The following is a 17,300-nucleotide window of genomic DNA, read 5'->3' on the forward strand; positions in this document are numbered from 1 at the left end:
AAGGGTGGAGGCAGAACAATACATACAGCCAGAATTCTTCAACTTTGAGGGAAACTTACCTTTCCTTTCCATGTGTATCATTAAGCATGTTTTTGGCTGCAAGTAACAGAAAGCCCTAACTCAACTAGCTTAAAAATTGAGGTACATTGATTATCTCACACAAAAATAAGTAATGAATACAGACACAAAACTCCTTAACAAAATATTGACACATAGATTCAGCAATAGATCCAAAGAATTATACACCGTGACCCACTGGGGTTCATTCCAAAGATGCAAGCCTTGTTCAGTATTTGAAACATAATCAGTATAATCCACCAAAACAGGCTAAAGGAGAAAAATCACACGATTATATTAATCAATGCAGAAAAAGCATTTGACAAACTTCAATACCAATTCATGATTTAAAAAAAAAACTTAGAAAAATAGGAATGGAAGGGAAGTTCATCAAATTGATAGAAAGTATCTACAAAAACCCTGCAATCAGCAATACACTAAATGGTGAAAATGAATGTTTTCCTCCAACAATCAGGAAGAAGGCAAAGATGTCCTCTCTCACCATTTTTATTCAACATAGTATTGTAGTTCTATCTAGTGCAATAAGGCAAGAAAAGGAAATAAAAGGCATATAGATTGGGGGGGGGAAAGAAATGAAACTATAGATCACATAATTGTCTACAAAGAACAATGCCCGCAATGAAACTTAAATGACTTTTGGTAACAACTCTTTTCGTGACCATTCATTCCTCCCAGCAGATTTCCACCCTGACACACTCCAGGTTTACAAGCACAGGAGGTTTAGATGAATGAACCACAAACACACGTTTGATACATATCCTTAGAACTACAGATACAGACCTCAGGTTCATGACAAAGCCATTGTCCCACTGACCTCACCTGGCCACAGCCTCCTCTAGTCATCTTATTACGTGGTGTAACAACTGCTTGTGATGTTTAAGTCATTTACAATGAAGTCTTCCATTTACCTGTAGCTGAAAGCATCCTCAGTGATCCTTTCACTCATTTATTCCTTTTTTCATATTCTCTCCCTGTCTCGCTTCCACCCCCCTCTCTCCCCTTTCATGTCTCCTCTCTCTTTACCCCTCCTCTCTCTTTCCTGCCCTCCTTCTCCCCATCCCTACCTCTTCCTCTAACCCCCCTCCCCCACTCATACACACACACTCAGAGGGCCACAGTCACATATGCAGTCATTTATACAGTCACATATAAACAAGGTCAATGTCATAAATTGTTTATTTTCACACATTGTATGAAAAGTGCAAGAATAAACACTTTTGTGGGATTCATAAACAAGTAGGAATCTGGAAGCAATAATCTAGGGGAGGTAACTGGTGCATAAATAATATTTAAGGCGCTGAGACAGTTTGCAGGTGGGTTTCAGGGGTCAGACACACAGGTCTCCACTGTTGATACATATCAAGTCCCTGGGGCAGAGGCAGAAGAGGTTGAATGTGACCGAGGCATCAGGCAACCTTGGGGTGCCTGTGGGGAGGAAGGGGTGGCTCATATCTAGGTTCCTATAGCTGGCCCCAGACATCAGTTTCCTTCCCTGGTCACATACCTTCTTACACATCTCATGAAACCAGGGCAGCCAGTGGCAGAGATGGCCCTGGGGCCCGGGGCTTGCTATGGGCTGAGCTGGGATCTGTGGGCAGAGAAGGGTGGTATGTGAGGCAGGGCCTGGGACAGAGGGGGACATACGGGTGGTCAGAGCCCACAGACATGGCCTGGGTGCCGCGAGCACTCACACAGGCCTGGAGCTTGGAGTGCATGTAGCGCAGCGTGTGGAGAGGCTGGTCCAGGATGTCCCCCAGGGTCGAGTTAGCCACCGTCCCCAACACCTTCAGCGTCAGGGCCAGCTCAGCCTCCAAGGCCACGGGGCGCTCCCACACCTGAAGAGGGGAGACAGAAGACAGGTGAGAGTTGGACATGAGAGCAAACAGGTAAAGAGGAACAGGTGAGGACGATAGACAAAGGGACAGGTGAAGGTGAAAGTCAGGGCACAGATGAGAGGGTACAGCCTATGTGGGCGGGAGAGGGAACGAGGTCAGGAGGACGGGAGGGGAGGGCAGAGACAGGGACAAGTGAGAAGGAGAAGGTGAGGGGGCCACCTAAGAAGCCAGAAGGGGGCCAGGTGAGGCAGGGCTGGGCCTGACTCTCCCAACTCACCTGCAGCTGCCTCAGGTCCTGGGTCCTGAGGAATGGGTGGGAGGTGCAGCTCCAGTTCTTTAGCAGGAGCGACTCTTCCTGGAGAGCAAGGGCAGAGGTCAGCCTACAGCCCAAGGGAGGGACATTGGGGAGACTCACGAAGGTACCCTTCACCCTGTCAAGGCCCCTCGCCAGGCTTTATTCCTGTCTCCAAAAGGAGGACGCACATCTGCCCACAAATCTACCACGCAGGCTCAGTCTTGTCTGGCCTCAGCCTCCCCACTGCTCTGTCCCTGACTGTGTCTGGGATTTAATTCTTGTCTCAGCTCCACGTTGAAACATTTAGCCTGGACAGGCAGAAGATTCAGGCTGAAGTTGGCACTGCACCAGGGGTGGCCTGGGGCTGGGAAGCCAGGAGCAGGGCGGGGCCAGGGAAGCCTGGGAAAGGGAAACTGACAAGGAAAGGTGACTTCCTGCATGGAGCAATCCTCAAGACTGGACAGATCCAGCCCCACAGAGCAGGGTTGTAGGTGCCCAGATGGGATGGGAGTGGGGCAGGGGCTCATCTCTCAGCAAGTTGCTCAAATATGGAAGGGGATGGTGATAGGAGACCCAGGAAGTATTTCCACAAAGGGGCTGCAGGCTCCTAGGGGGAAGCCGCTTAGAGCAGGGGAGACAACCCAGGGAGAGAGCCACTGTGGGGTGAGAAGAGAAAATCAGCAAGGCCACCACCCACCACCACAGAGTATAAAGCACAGGAGAGGTCCCACCTCTCCCCACCTGCCACCAGTATGAGATGGGAAATGAAAGAATCTGCTCAGGATTATAGGTAAGACTGAGGTCTTCAAAGAACCAGTTGGTCATGACCAACCCATCCTTTTATTCATTTATTCAGTCAGTCATTGATTCCAGGATGTATTTATTGAGCAGCTACTATAGGCCAGCACTGTTCTCAGCATCGAGGATCCAGCAGTAAACAAAACCCACAAACCTCCCTGACCTTCATGGAGCTGACATTCCAGTGGGGTCAGACAAGAACAAAATAACAATCTAAATACATATAATGTCAGCTATCGAGAAGTGCTCTGGAGAAAGATTAAGCTGGAGATGGAGTCAGGTGTGCAGAGTAGGGGTTGCATGACAGTTGAGAAGGTGACAGCAGATTAAAGACCTGAAGGAGGGAGGGAAGGAACTATGAGGACATCTGCGGGAACAGCATTCCAGGCAGTGGGAACAGCCAATGCAAAGTGAGTACAATGAAGAGGTTCTCTCACTGCCGCTTCCCTGTCCTGGAAGCTTTCCACACACAAGAGCAGTGAATTCTCAAAACACCTGTGGTAGGTACTTTGCTTTCTCCCACCTTGAAAATGAAAAAGCTGATGCTCAGAGAGGTTAAGAGACTGGCCAAGTTTACACAGCAGATGGGTCCCAAGGGGAGACACCCAGGCCTAACCCCAGCACCTCCTGCCTCAGAGTTGTTGGGTTTATTGAGGAAACTTGTCTGTGCTCTCTGTCACCTGACTCCTCCCCCCCAGAGTCCCCTGAGGGGACCTCAGGACTGCCTTTGCCTTGTCCACTAAAATCCTCTCACTCTTCTTTCCTCAGAACTAGAGATGGAGGCTGGTATGGGCCCCCAAACCTAAGGTGACATTTCCTGCATGTTCTACACCGAGTGTGGCCATGTGACTACTTCCTCACCAGTATCTAGGTCTTCCAACGTGGAGCAGGTTGTCCTGCTCTCTTTCCCCTTCCCACCAGCTGGAACTTGGATCTGTCTGAGAACCAGATTTCACCGTGCAGAAAAAACATCTTTATTTTCACTAACCTCTATCTGAAATTTGACATTTCCTTCCTGTATGAGCTTCTTATGGCTGCTCTAACAAATTACCACAAACGTAGTGACTTAACACAAATTTTCCATCACATGATGACTGGATAAACAAAATGTGGTATATATGTACAATGGAATATTATTCACCCTTTAAAAAGGAAGAAAATTCTGATACATGCTACAACGTAAGTGAAATTTAGGACATTATGCTAAGTGAAATAAGTCCATCACAAAAGGACAAATTCTGCATAATCCCACTTATAAGAGATCCTAGAGTAGGCAAATTCATAGAGACAGAAAGTAGAATGGTGATTGCTAGGGGCTGGGGAAAGGGAGGATGGGGAATTAACAGTTACCGAGTTGCAGTGTTGCGGCCGATCAATGACTGGCGACGACAGGCGACTGCCTCAGCCAGGGGGAGCACAAGGCTCATAACACCAGCATGGGCCAGGGACCTGTGTCCTACACAACTTGACTGAGAAACAGCGGCTTGAACCGGAGTGGGGGCGGGGAGGCTAAAGAAAGGAGGGGAAGAAATCACACATACAAAAAATGGCCAAGATGATCAATTTTATAAATATTTTTCATAATTGAAAATAAAAAATTACCTAACCAAAAGAACAAAACAAAAACACTCCACAAACTTACACTCCTGCAGTGCTGGAGGTGAGAAGTCTAAAATCAAGCAGGGCTGTTTCCTACTGGAAACTTCTGAGGAGAATCCATTTCCTTGACTTTTTCAGCTCCTAGAAGTCAACTGCACCCCTTGGCTCATGTTTCCTTCCTCACATGGCTCCAATCTCTTGCTTCTGGTGTCACACCTCCCGTACAGGCTGGGCCTAGGAACCTGTAAGAGCAGGGCTACTGGCACTGACGCTCTCACCTCCCTCTCATAAGGACCCTGGTGTTTACATTGGGCCCACCTGGACAACCCAGCATAACTTTCCTATCCTGAGACCCTCAGTCATGTCCAAAGTCTCTTCTACCACATGTGGGGACCTATTCACAGCTTCCAGGGATTGGGAACACTTCTGGGGGGACCAATATTCAGTCTACCACACATCTGCTACAAATGTAGGCAACAACCCCCAATAGTGTTAGCAGAACTTGTGACTTTGTCACCGAAAGAAATCACAGATATTTTCATATCACATTATTTTCTAGCAGGCATCTTGAAATATCATGTATGCTCATCTCCACTTTGAAGTTACAGGAGCTATCAAAGCTGCTATGAGTGACTTTTTATTTAATGCATTAATGAAGAAGCACAAAAATTACTGTTGTCACACTTTAAAAAAATATTTTGATAACTGCCTTCCAATAGAAATTGGATTCCTTTGTCCTGTGTATTTCCTTTGATTCGGAGAAGCTTTGCTAGATTGCCATGAAATCCAATGCATGAAGGTGGTGAAGAATGCCTGCCTTAGGGGACTGTGGGGCACCAAACCAGGTTCCGGGCTGACTGCGTAGAGCCGTCCTGCCAACTGGACCCCTCCCCTTAGGACTGTGAAGAGGCAGAGAGTTCCACTTCTGTTTTTCAATCCATCGATTTTGACGTTCTCTTTGTTACATCCATTCAGCCTCTATGAGAACCTAACTCAGCATGGATTGACTGGTTTGAGTTGTTCGCACTTTTAGGGGCAGATTCAGGATTAGTAGGGCTTTAAGCTTACACCATTTAGGGGCTCCTTTTAAGAAACAGAATGCAAAAAAATACTTTACTTTGCTTATTTTACAAAAATATATGGCCATGTGAAGACATTGACAGGGCTCCATCCCAGACCTGGGAAGGGCCATGCGAAGGCGAGACCCTAAAGCTTAAGCTGTGTAGTGGGTTCGGTGACGCTCCACCCAGACCCACACGTGTGCTCAGGACCCACACTCATGCCCCAGCTGTTGGGAAAGCTGGCTGCTGATGGCTCCAGGCTACACCCCTCGTGGGGGAAGTGCTGTCGGCCACAGGGTACTGTCTTGCTTCAAAATTAGTCCCCCTCCCAGGACACTGCCGTTGGCCAATGGTTGGCTAACATAGAGACATCACAGCCTGGGTCTCTCTGCAGGGCCCTCCCAGGTGCAGTGCGCTCTGTAGGATGGATTAAGATCTCTGTTGCAACTGCATTGCCCCCCTCCCCAATCCTGCCTTCCTCATGTACTTACAGGTGCTTTTCCTGAGACCCCTCCCCAGTAAGCATTCTGCCCGCAATTCTGTCTCAGTGTTTCCGGCAAATCTAACCTAAGGCCATTTGTATCACAGGTGGTCCTAGCAAGCGGACTCTGCAATGGGCTTTTGGAATGGACTCACTTGCTGGTTGGCTGGCAGTGGGGACGCCACCCTGGTGGCAGGTGGAGCACTGCCATACTTAGCAGTGCAATGGTTAACATTTGTACCTATTGCGAATGGCGATGAGATACCAGTGAAAGAGGAGGCCTGGACCAGAGCAATATCCACAGCACTGGAGTGACACGACGGAAATGGAAATAATGACCTGGAATTGGGCGGCTGCTGCTGAGACCACTGATTCATGGACAAGAGATAACGACAGTCGTAGGTCGTTAATCACCAATTCAAAGCAGAACTTAAAGACCAAGGATCCCCCTTGGTGGCAGATAAGGCAAGACTCAGGAGATCTTCCTAAGGGTGCAGAGCTTTAGGGAAGGTTGAATACCCACGTCTGCAAGTCCCCTGTGCCCGTGTGAGACTGGGAGACTTTCGATGGGAATATCTGAACAGATGCAGAGAGAAGCTTGAAGACCATCAAAGACCTCAAATGACACAAGTGCTTATAAGATAACTGGAGTAGTTTCCGGTGGCTGCTTTAGCAAATACTATCAACTGCGTATCTTTAACAACAGAAACGTATTCTCTCACAATTCGGAAGGCCAGAAGTCCGAAATCAGAACCAGTGGGCTAAAATCAAGGTGTCAGCAGGGCCCCACTCCTTCTGGGGAATCCGCTCTTTGTCTCTTCCAGCCTCTGCTGGCTGCTGGCATTCCATGGTTTGTGGCCACATCACTCTGTCTCCAAATCTCTCCCTGCTCATCTTCACATCACATTCTCCTCGATGTGAATAACCCAGAGCCTAAGGGCAGCGGCCCTAATGAAAAACCATGATCCCTTGCCGGTTTCCAGACCTGAGTCGCTGTTCTGATCCCAGACTGCAGGGGGAGGCCAGGCCCCCTGTGGGGAATGCTTCTGCAATACCACAGCAAGTGCGTTCATTAGTGATTTCCCCAGTCCTTCCCGGGAAGGGGGGGGGGGGCCCGGGACCCATGGTGTGTTGGAGCTGGCTTGTACCAACACACAAGAGCTGATGGTTAAATTGTTGGGAATTTTCTTAGTCAATCGTTAAAGCCATGAAAAATTTAATTATTGGGGCGGCCGGATGGCTCAGTTGGGTAGAGCGTGGGCTCTTAACAACAAGGTTGCCAGTTCAATTTCCACATGGGATGGTGGGCTGTGCCCCCTGCAACTAAAGATTGAAAATGTCGACTGGACTTGGAGCTGAGCTGCGCCCTCCACAACCAGATTGAAGGACCACGACTTAGAGCTGATGGGCCCTAGAGAAACACACTGTTCCCCGATATTCCCCAATAAAAAATTTAAAAAATTAAATTATAGAAACTCATAGTTTAAAATTGTATTAAACAAAAGTAAATACTCACAAATCACTTTCTGGATATTTTACCACATTTTCCTAGTATCTATACTCTTGAGATTATTTATGTGTTATGGGTTAAAGTGTGTCCCCCCCCAAAAAGAAAGACATGTTGAAGTCCTAACCCCCAGTACTCAGACCGTGACCTTATTTGGAAATAGGGTGTGGGGACAGAGCCAGGAGTGCAGTTTCCAGGCTCTCGGCCTCACATGGAAAAGTGCTCACTCAGGTAGTAAATGGCCATCAACTGTGATTGGATGGCCATCAGCTGTGGCTAGTTGGCCGTCAGCTGGAATCAGTAAGCCATTGGCCACTAATATAACTGCCATGGCTACGCTAGCAGCAAATGGGGGCTAGCAAGAAGATGGTGGCTGAGCTAGCAAGAGCAGTTTGCAGTTAGCACGGTGGATTGCAGCTAGCAAGTGAGGTGGGTTGGCAGAGAAGTGGACGGCAGGTTGCAGATTGCATGGATACTGCTTCCTGTGTCTTCAACCCGGCCACCAGTGAGACTATAGTGGTATGACTCCCCTATCTATGGCTCCATGGGTGTTCCTTTTAGGCCTCACCATGTCCTGCGTTCTTATGTGGGGAGCGGGAACTGAGGCCCCGCCTGACGCCCAACATGACAAGGGTCATGGCAGATGTGATTAGTTAAGATGAAGTCATTAGAGTGGGCCCTAATCCAATAGACTGGCATGCTTGTAAAAAAGGAAGAAGACGCAGAAGTAGAGACACACAGGAGAAGCCGGCCATGTGACAGTGACAAGTGAGGCAGAGAATGGAGTGGTGCTGCAGATTGCCGGCCAACACCGGAAGCTGGAAAAGGCAAGGAAGGATCTCCCTACAGGTTTCACAGGGAAACCTGCACGGACCTGCTGATGACACCTTGCTTTTGGACTTCTGGCCTCCAGACCTGTGAGACAAACTGATTGTTTTCAGTCACCCAGTTTGTGGTACTTTGTTATGATAGTACTAGGAAAGGAAAACATTTTGTCTATTATATCTGTATAGAAATACTAAACAATAATGTCCTACTGCCCGTGCTCTGAGACAGCATTTTGGCAGCTTGATATCAACCTATGGTGGTGGTACTTCCACCATAGAAGCTGGAAAATGCCACAAATTAGAGCTTTTCTTTTCCGAGAGCCACTTATTAAACACGTACTGGGAAGCTGCTGGTAATGGCAATTTCCTCGGATAATGAACAGCACACTGGTGAAAGGTGAAAACGTAGACCTTTGGATAACTGTTGAACACAGGGTCTGGATTAATATTGATGTTCAGAGCCCAGAGTACCTTCCTGGCCTTTCTGTTCAAGTTGGGGGGCATGTGGAGGCAGGTGATAAATGGAGTCCTGACCCAGGTCTGGCTTGCAGAGCTGTTATAATGGGGAAAGGCCAAAAAGAAACGTCTGACACTGGCCCCTTCCCATTCTGGCCATCATGGTTTTTAAAAATCATCACTTCCCAAAGGCCATGGGAGAGATTAGTGTGATCCTCAAAGACATGAAAGATGCAGGGATTGTGGTCCCTGTCATGTCCCCACTTAATTCACCCGGTCCCTTCAAAAACCATATGGATCATGGTAGATGACAGTGGACGTGCAAATTTAACAAGTAGTAGCCCAAATTGCATCTGCCATGCTGAATGTGGTATCTTTGCCAGAGAGGATTCACGCAGCCTCACTATGTCGTATGTGGCCATTGATCAGGAGAATGCAGTCTTTCTGTCCCCACAAGAAAGGAGGATCAGAAGCAGTTCACATTTACTCAGGATGGCTGAAATGCACATCTAGAAGATGACTACAGGGATATGTTAGCAGTCCTGCCCTCTGTCATAACATTAACTGCAAAGCCCTTCCACAGATCTTTATATTGGCCCACTGCTTGGAGGCAACAAGCTAATCAGGTTGTATGAGGAAGAAGTGAGGAGTACATTGAAAGACATGCTCCAGAGGGCGGGAGAGAAACTTTTTAAAGACTTGGGCACCTACCCCATGGGTGAAGGTTTTAGGCATCCAGTGGTCTGAGGTATGTCAGGACACCCCCTCCAAAATACATGTATTGCAACTCACACCTCACACTACGAAGAAAAAAGCATAAGGCTTGTGAGGTATCTCTGGGTTCAGCAGACAGCATATTCCATACTTGGGAATAACGCTTCAAGCCAGAAACATGGAAAGGTGTCAGCTTTGAATGGGGTACAGAACAGAAAAGCACTCTGCAGTAGGTCCAGGCTGAGGAGGAAAGACCCCTTGTGGAGTTTACACAAACCTCAATAGAAGAATCGCAATGCAGCCCATCAGGGTTCAAGGTCACGGCATTCTACAGAAAAGCATACACCATTCATAAAGCAGTACCTGGCGTGTTTCTGCATCATGGTAGAGAGGAAGCACAGGATCGCAAGACATCAAGTGACCAGTTATGAGCTACACGACCCACCAATTCATAAAGTCAGAGAGCCAAGCAGCAATTCATTAGACGATGGAATGGTGCATGCAGGATCCAGCAGGCAGGGCCAGAGGACACGTCAGCTTCATGAACAGGTGGTCCACGCGTCCACATCATCGCCACTGTTGCACCAGTGCCTATTCCTCTGATCACACCTATGGCAGGGGGTCCTTTATGACTGGCTGATGATGAAACAAAGAGGCTAAGCTTGGTCCATGGGTGGGTGGGTTAAATATGTGGGTATAAGAAGAAAAAAAGAGTTTTGTTTCACTACAGCTCAATTCAAGGGTGACCCTGAAAGGTGACAGTGAGAGGAAATCATCCCAATGGGCAGAGCTGATCATCTACTGTGTGGAAGGAGAAGTAGCCCGACGTAGCTATACCAGAACTTATGAGCAGCAGTAAAAGGTGCTTAGTCAGCAGCCTGAAAAAGATCAGATGAGAACATTTGAGGTAGAGGTATATGGGTGGACATATGTCAGGGGAAACCCAGCATGAAGATTTTTGAGAAGACAAACCTGCTGTTTGGTGGCAAGTTGAGTACACTGGGTCCCTCCCACTCTGGATTGGGCAGGGACTTATCTTGACTGGGATAAACCAGCCATGGCTTTGCCTTTACTGACCTTAAGACCTCGGCCAGAACTATTGAGGAATTTCAGAACTCTCATCCACCAACAAAGGATTCTGCAAAACATCCCCACAGATCAAGGGACTTCATAGTAAAGGAGATGAAGCAGTGGGCATACAAACACAGGATCCTCTGGTTCCATTACAAACCCCACTCCGCAGAAGCTTCTCGCCTAATAGAGCAGTGAAATGGCCTCTTAATGATGCAGTGTAGGCCACCGCTTGGAATCAGAACTCTGCAAGGCCAGAGCACTTTGCAGGGCATGCAGTATACACCTGAAATCAACCATCACTCTAGGATGCTGAGTCCCCAACAGTTACAAAAATGAGTCTGTGAACCAAGGGATGAATGCCAAAATGATATTGCTTACCATCATTTCCACTGACCCACCTAAGAAATTGGTGCTTCCTGCCAGAAAAAGTTTAAGCTCTGCATATTTAGGGGCACTGGTTCCCCAGAGTGGTCCATTCCACCTGGAACACAGAAAGAATCCCATTAGTCTCTGATTATCACCCACTCAATATGCTCTTCTGCCAAAAGACCAAGGAACAAGGAAAGGGGTCATGTTGGCAGGGGTAATTGACGCTGGTTGTCAGGAAGATATAGGGGCTGCACAGTGGGGACGGAAGAATATGTTTAACACTTAAGTGACCCACTGTGGCATCGTTTGTTGACCAGTTTTAATGAAAAAAGAAATGAATGAATAGGTGGACAGCAGCCGTAACACTGGAGTCCAGTGCTTTCTCCACAACCTGGAACACTGCCAACTCCTGTCCAATCTCTCCCTAGAATGAGGGTAGAAGGGAGTGAGGGTGTTGGTCAATGGAGTGGAAGAGAGAGAGGCCATATGAGAAAAGTAAGACAGAGACAGGTGAGAGGGTAGAGCCTAACCTACCTATGGACAATTACCAACTCTGGACAAAATATTTTTTTTAAGTACTATTATGAAGGCCCTGGAGAGTAACCAGAAACAGGAAGAAACTGGAGTGGATTTGACCTTTTAAAGAACAGAACACACTGTGTGAGATCTAAGTTTATATGGCTTTTCCTCTGGAGACACACCCCTGTCCACGTGGCAAGGGACAAATTGAACTCAAGCAGAAAACCAGTCATTGACTTGAGGTGTCAGATGCCAGAATTTGGGCTGCCGGAGAAGTCGGAAATTGAGAGGAGAAACCCCAATATGGAGGGAGCCCCACAGGGAGAGGAACTAAGTCTATATCTAAATTACCTACTGAATATTTAATGTACTGAAAGAAAAAAAGAAAACTATCAACACAGAATTCTATACCCAATGAAAATATCCTAGAAAATTGAAGGCAACGTAAGATGGTTGTTCTAATTTCTGCCATTCAGCAAGAAAGGAGAAAGGAGATAAGGAGAGCATTTTCTATGTCCTTTAAAGGAACTCATAAGGTGCTCAGTTCACTTTCACTCATACACATTGTCCAGAACTTAGTGCTATAGGTGCAGGAATAGTTGGAAAATATTGTCTTTAGTAGAGCATTCTTGAATCCACATACAATTCAGGGATTCTCTAAGTAAGAGAAGAAGAGGAGAATAAATATAGAGACAGCTAGCTGGAACCTCTGCAACTCCTGCTTTGTAGACAGTTATGTGATTGTGTGATGGCTGGAGCTGTGGCAGTCACATTATGATCATGAGGGGAGATGGTACTAATGCACTGAGAATGGAGGATCAGCCAGATGGAAAGAGCTTGGATCCACTATGACATTATGCTCTCTAAACCAGCACTGTTCAGTCTAAATCTTACGTGAGCCACAGATGTAATTTTAAAATTTCTAGTAGCCACATTTAACAAGTAAAAAGAAATATATGAAATTGTTATTATTATTTTTAAAGATTTTATTGGGGAAGGGGAACCGGACTTTATTGGGGAACAGTAACAGGACTTTACTGGGGAACAGTGTGTACTTCCAGGCCTTTTTTTCTCCAAGTCAAGTTGTTGTCCTTTCAGTCTTAGTTGTGGAGGGTGCAGCTCAGCTCCAGGTCCAGTTGCCATTGCTAGTTGCAGGGGGTGCAGCCCACCATCCCTTGCGGGAGTCGAGGAATTGAGCTGGTAACCCTGTGGTTGAGAGCTCACTGGCCCATGTAGGAATCCAACCGTCAGGCTTCGGAGTTAGGAACATGGAGCTCTAACAGCCTGAGCCACCGGGCAGGCCCTGAAATTATTTTTATATAAACTTTATTTGACCCAATATATCCAAAATGTTATCATATATTACTATATCATGTTAACATAGAATCAATATAAAAATTATTAATGAGATTTTACTTTTTTAACAGTAAAAAAAGGTTTTGTACATCCATCCATCCATTTCCTAACTTTGTCCATGGAGAGGGTGTAGAACCAATGATAGCCTTGTAGCAATCAGCCCACCTACCACCCAGATCTTGGTTTTTAAATACTGTTATCCACTGAAAGGAAGCAGATCTCCTTGGAGAAATGGCTGGTTACAGAGCTGTGGCAGGGAAAGTACAAGACGAGCCTGGAACATCTTATTCCAGAAAGCAAGGAGGTGCTCTAAGAATGACAGGGACACATCAGAAGGGCATCAGACAATCTTGTAAAAGTTCCCATTGGCTTAATCTGGGACAATTTGAGCATCAAAATAAATGATAGTAAGGAATTATAATACACTAAATAAAATAAGAATTCAGGAATCTATGCTGATATAAATCCATTGGTAAATACATAAATGAGGGAGGGCAGAAAAGCTCTGAATAAATGTGAATAGATGTAAAAAGAATGATGAAATTATTTGGTAACTGACATACAGTAACAATTAGGTAAATATCATCTGTGGATGCTAAAGTGAATGGGCCAAAGTTTGAGAGGTATTTACAAAGTCTCAAAGTCTCTTTGCATATGTATTACCAAGAAAAAAATAGTAACTTTCCAGGGATAAACTTGACAGGCACCATCTGAAAAAAAAAGGTTTTTAATAAAAATTCTTCAAATTCTGGGGTATATTTAGCATGTGGAACACAGCTCACCTTGTCCTAGCTACATTTCAAGTACTTAGTAGCTACATGTGGCCTGCGGACCATACTGGACAATACAGCTTTATATGGACCCTGCTGTTCTAGACTTCTCAGCATGTACAATGATAAATGTTCACATTATAAAGGCATTTTTAGTTCATATTACTTTGCTTATAACAGAATGCATCGACGTGATTCACTCACACACTCTCAGAGGGATCGCACACATACACAATCACACGCATACTGTGGGACGATGAATACTGAAGCCAAAGATGTCCACCGTCATCCCTGGCGCCTTGGCCTACCTTACTTTACGTGGCAAAGGGACTTTGCCGATGGAAGTAAGATTTATGGATGTTATAATAGGGAGATTATCCTGGATTATCTGAGTGGGCCCAATCTAAACACACGAGTCCTTGAAAGCAGAGAACTTTCTCGGGCTGGAGGCAAAAGAGAAATGTGGTAGAAGAAAAAGTCATAGGGATTCTAGGTATGGGAAGGGTTTGACACACCGTTGCTGGCTCTGAGATGTAGGGTCCATGCACAAGAATGAGAGAGAGGCTGGCAAGAGCTAAAAAAAAGGATCCTTACTGTCAGCAGGGAAATGAGGACCTCAGTGTGATGACGGAAAGGAATGGAATTCTGCTAACAGCTTGACCAAGCTTGGAGGTGGACTCTTCCCAGGGTCTTTTAATGAGAATCCTGCTGGCCACATTGGATTTCAGCCCTGTGAGAACCACAGCAGAGAAACTAACTGAGCCCCCTAGATCTTTGACCTACAGAACTCTGATAAATAAATTTGTGATGTTTTAACACGAAAGGTGTGATAATTTTTTATGGCAGCAAAAGAAAAGTAATCCGTACAAATACACACACAGTCCCATACATAGTACAGAAAGCATCTTTCTTATTCTTTATTTGTACAATTATTACAAAAAGTAGAAAAATAAACATTTTACTGGGTGTGAGTTTGAGAATTCACACAAATGAATACATATAAATATACAAATAGATATTGGGTGGCAATAAATTAAGAAAAGTGGCTGATACGTAAATAATATCTACACTGATAGAACATGTAGCGGGGGTGTCACGGGTCAGACACACAGGTCTCCACTGGCGACACATTTCAGGTCCAGGGTGAGGAGGCGGAAGAGGTTGAATGTGACAGAGGCTTCAAGGCAGACAAGAGACTCCTGTGGAGAGGAAGGGATGGGTCAGTGGTTGTCCCTCGCCTGGGCTCTGAAATGTCCCCAGACACTGGGCACAGCCATTCACTCACCATCTCCTCGGCCTTATGAATCCTGTGTAGCCACTGGTGGAGGAGGCCCTTGGCCCTGGGGCCTGTTGTGGCCTGAGCGGGGACCTGTGGGGAGAGGAAGCTGTGTGAGGCAGGGCCTGGGACAGAGGGGGACATAGGGGTGGTCAGAGCCCACAGACATGGCCTGGGTGCCGCGAGCACTCACACAGGCCTGGAGCTTGGAGTGCATGTAGCGCAGCGTGTGGAGAGGCTGGTCCAGGGTGTCCCCCAGGGTCGAGTTAGCCACCGTCCCCAACACCTTCAGCGTCAGGGCCAGCTCAGCCTCCAAGGCCACGGGGCGCTCCCACACCTGAGGAGGGGAGACAGAAGACAGGTGAGAGTTGGACATGAGAGCAAACAGGTAAAGAGGAACAGGTGAGGACGATAGACAAAGGGACAGGTGAAGGTGAAAGTCAGGGCACAGATGAGAGGGTACAGCCTATGTGGGCGGGGGAGGTCAGGAGGACAGGAGGGGAGGGCAAAGAGACAGGGACGAGTGAGAAGGAGAAGGTGAAGGGGCCACCTAAGAAGCCAGAAGGGGGCCATGTGAGGGCAGGGCTGGGCCTGACTCTCCCAACTCACCTGCAGCCGCCTGAGGTCCCTGGCCTTGGGGAACGGGTGGGAGCTGCAGCTCCAGTTCTTCAGCAAGAGTGACTCTTCCTGGAGAGCAAGGGCAGAGGTCAGCCTACAGCCTGAGGGCTGGAGGTGAGAGCACTGCAGGGGGACTAGAGGATGGCTAACAACAGAAGGAGGGGAGGTTAACTTTGACAAAAATGGGAGAGGCACCTCCACTGCAAAGGCACATGGTCAGCCCACTGCAGGCAGAGCAGGACCTAGCCCACTGTGGGAAGGCTGGAGCTCAGCCCAGTGGAAGGAAGGGTGCTGGTCCAGCTTCAGTGGAGCTTGCATGGTAACCCACAGCAAGTGGGGCAGTGGGGAGACTCACCAAGGCGTCCTTGGCCCTCTTGAAGTCCTTCAGCTCTTGTGGAGACAGAGACTTGAACTGGGACATGTGGCAGCCCCTTGCACCTGGGAGGGTCCTGAGGGGCGTGGGGACAGGAACTGCCCCTGTGCTGGTCAGCACCGTGGTCAGCAGCATGAGCACCAGCCTGCAACCTGTGGCCATGTCTGTGTTATGGAAAGAGAGACAGATGAGGGGAGGGAGGGTGTGAGGGGCTGAGGATGGGAGCTGTGGGGAGTCAAGGATCACGGATGATAACCTGGGGCTCACCCAGCTTCATCCTGGTCTCAGGTCTCTGGTCTCTGTCAGCAGATGGGGATCCAAGTGTCCACTGAAAGGCTGTCACCTGGGTCTGTCACTCAGTCTTGTTTGGTGTCTGATTCAGTCTCCTCTTCTGGGTCTCAGCTCACTGCTCTGTCTGTCTTGAAGTTGCGGTAGGAATTGTGTTGTAATTCCTACCTGAGCTCCATGCTGCAGCTTTTAGCCTGTAGTGGGGGCAATTCCAGGCTGACGTGGGAAAACTGAAAACACACCGGCCACCAGGGGAGGCGCAAGACTGGGGAAGCCCGTGCAGGGCAGGGCCATGAGCCAGGTGAGCAGCCAGAGCGAAAGAGAAACTGAAGCGGATTCTTCTTCTCTAACAGGAGTTCCCAGCATGAGTCCTCACGAGAGGGGCAGCTTCCACCACGCAAAGAGGGGTCAGGGCACCCTGATAGGGCTAGAGCCAGCACTGGGTGGGGAGGGGACAGAAGGACTTGCCTTTTTGCAGGATGTCCCATTGCAAGGTGGGGGGAAGGCACCCCTGGGGTGTGGTCACGAAGAACCTGGAACTGCCAAGAGGGAGGCTATTCAGGGGAGGGGAGAAGACCCAGGGAGAAGGCTGCTGGGGGCAGGAGAGCAAAGCAGCCAAGAATTAAGAGAGGAGACCAGCACTTCCTCCCTTTCCCACTCAGTACTGAGAGAGAAAGGTGGGAGAGAAGGGGAGCTTGACTAGCATCTTCTTTCATTGTCCAGGCACCGAGGGGCCCAGGAACTGGAGGCTCTGCTAGGGAATTATGGGTGTGGCCAAGGACTTCAAGGGAACCAGCTCAGGTTGTGACAAAGGCCTTCATTCATTCACCAAGTATTATTCAGCTTCCGCGTTGTGTCAGGCACTGCTCCAAGCGCCAGGAATCGAGCACTAGGGGGTGGAGGGGGACATGAAACAATTCTCCGTGGAGCTTTTCACTAGACAGAAGTAACGGAGAGTATGGGAGCGGGGGTAGTTAAGCACGTGCTGTGTATGACATCATGTAAA

General features: G+C 47.8%; 1 protein-coding gene and 1 pseudogene across 2 annotated transcripts; both read right to left on the reverse strand.

The window, feature by feature from the left end:
• Positions 1-1,405: 1,405 nt before the first annotated feature.
• Positions 1,406-14,028, reverse strand: LOC308489881 (interferon lambda-3-like; annotated as a pseudogene). The gene is made up of 5 exons: positions 13,987-14,028; positions 2,191-2,268; positions 1,770-1,913; positions 1,583-1,666; positions 1,406-1,503 (listed from the first exon to the last, which is right to left on the reverse strand). The product of its transcript is annotated as an interferon lambda-3-like (transcript).
• Positions 14,029-14,839: 811 nt separating this feature from the next.
• LOC308489882 (interferon lambda-3-like) lies at positions 14,840-16,283 on the reverse strand (the record flags this gene model as incomplete). The annotated part of the gene is made up of 6 exons (XM_081031505.1): positions 14,840-14,938; positions 15,025-15,108; positions 15,209-15,352; positions 15,625-15,702; positions 15,989-16,170; positions 16,274-16,283. The coding sequence occupies 6 exons, from the start codon at positions 16,281-16,283 to the stop codon at positions 14,840-14,842; spliced, it is 597 nt and encodes a 198-aa protein (XP_080887631.1).
• Between the last annotated feature and the right edge of the window lie 1,017 nt (positions 16,284-17,300).

This window comes from Rhinolophus hipposideros, assembly GCF_964194185.1.
Source record: "Rhinolophus hipposideros genome assembly, chromosome: 21".
Classification (NCBI taxonomy): Eukaryota; Metazoa; Chordata; class Mammalia; order Chiroptera; family Rhinolophidae; genus Rhinolophus; species Rhinolophus hipposideros.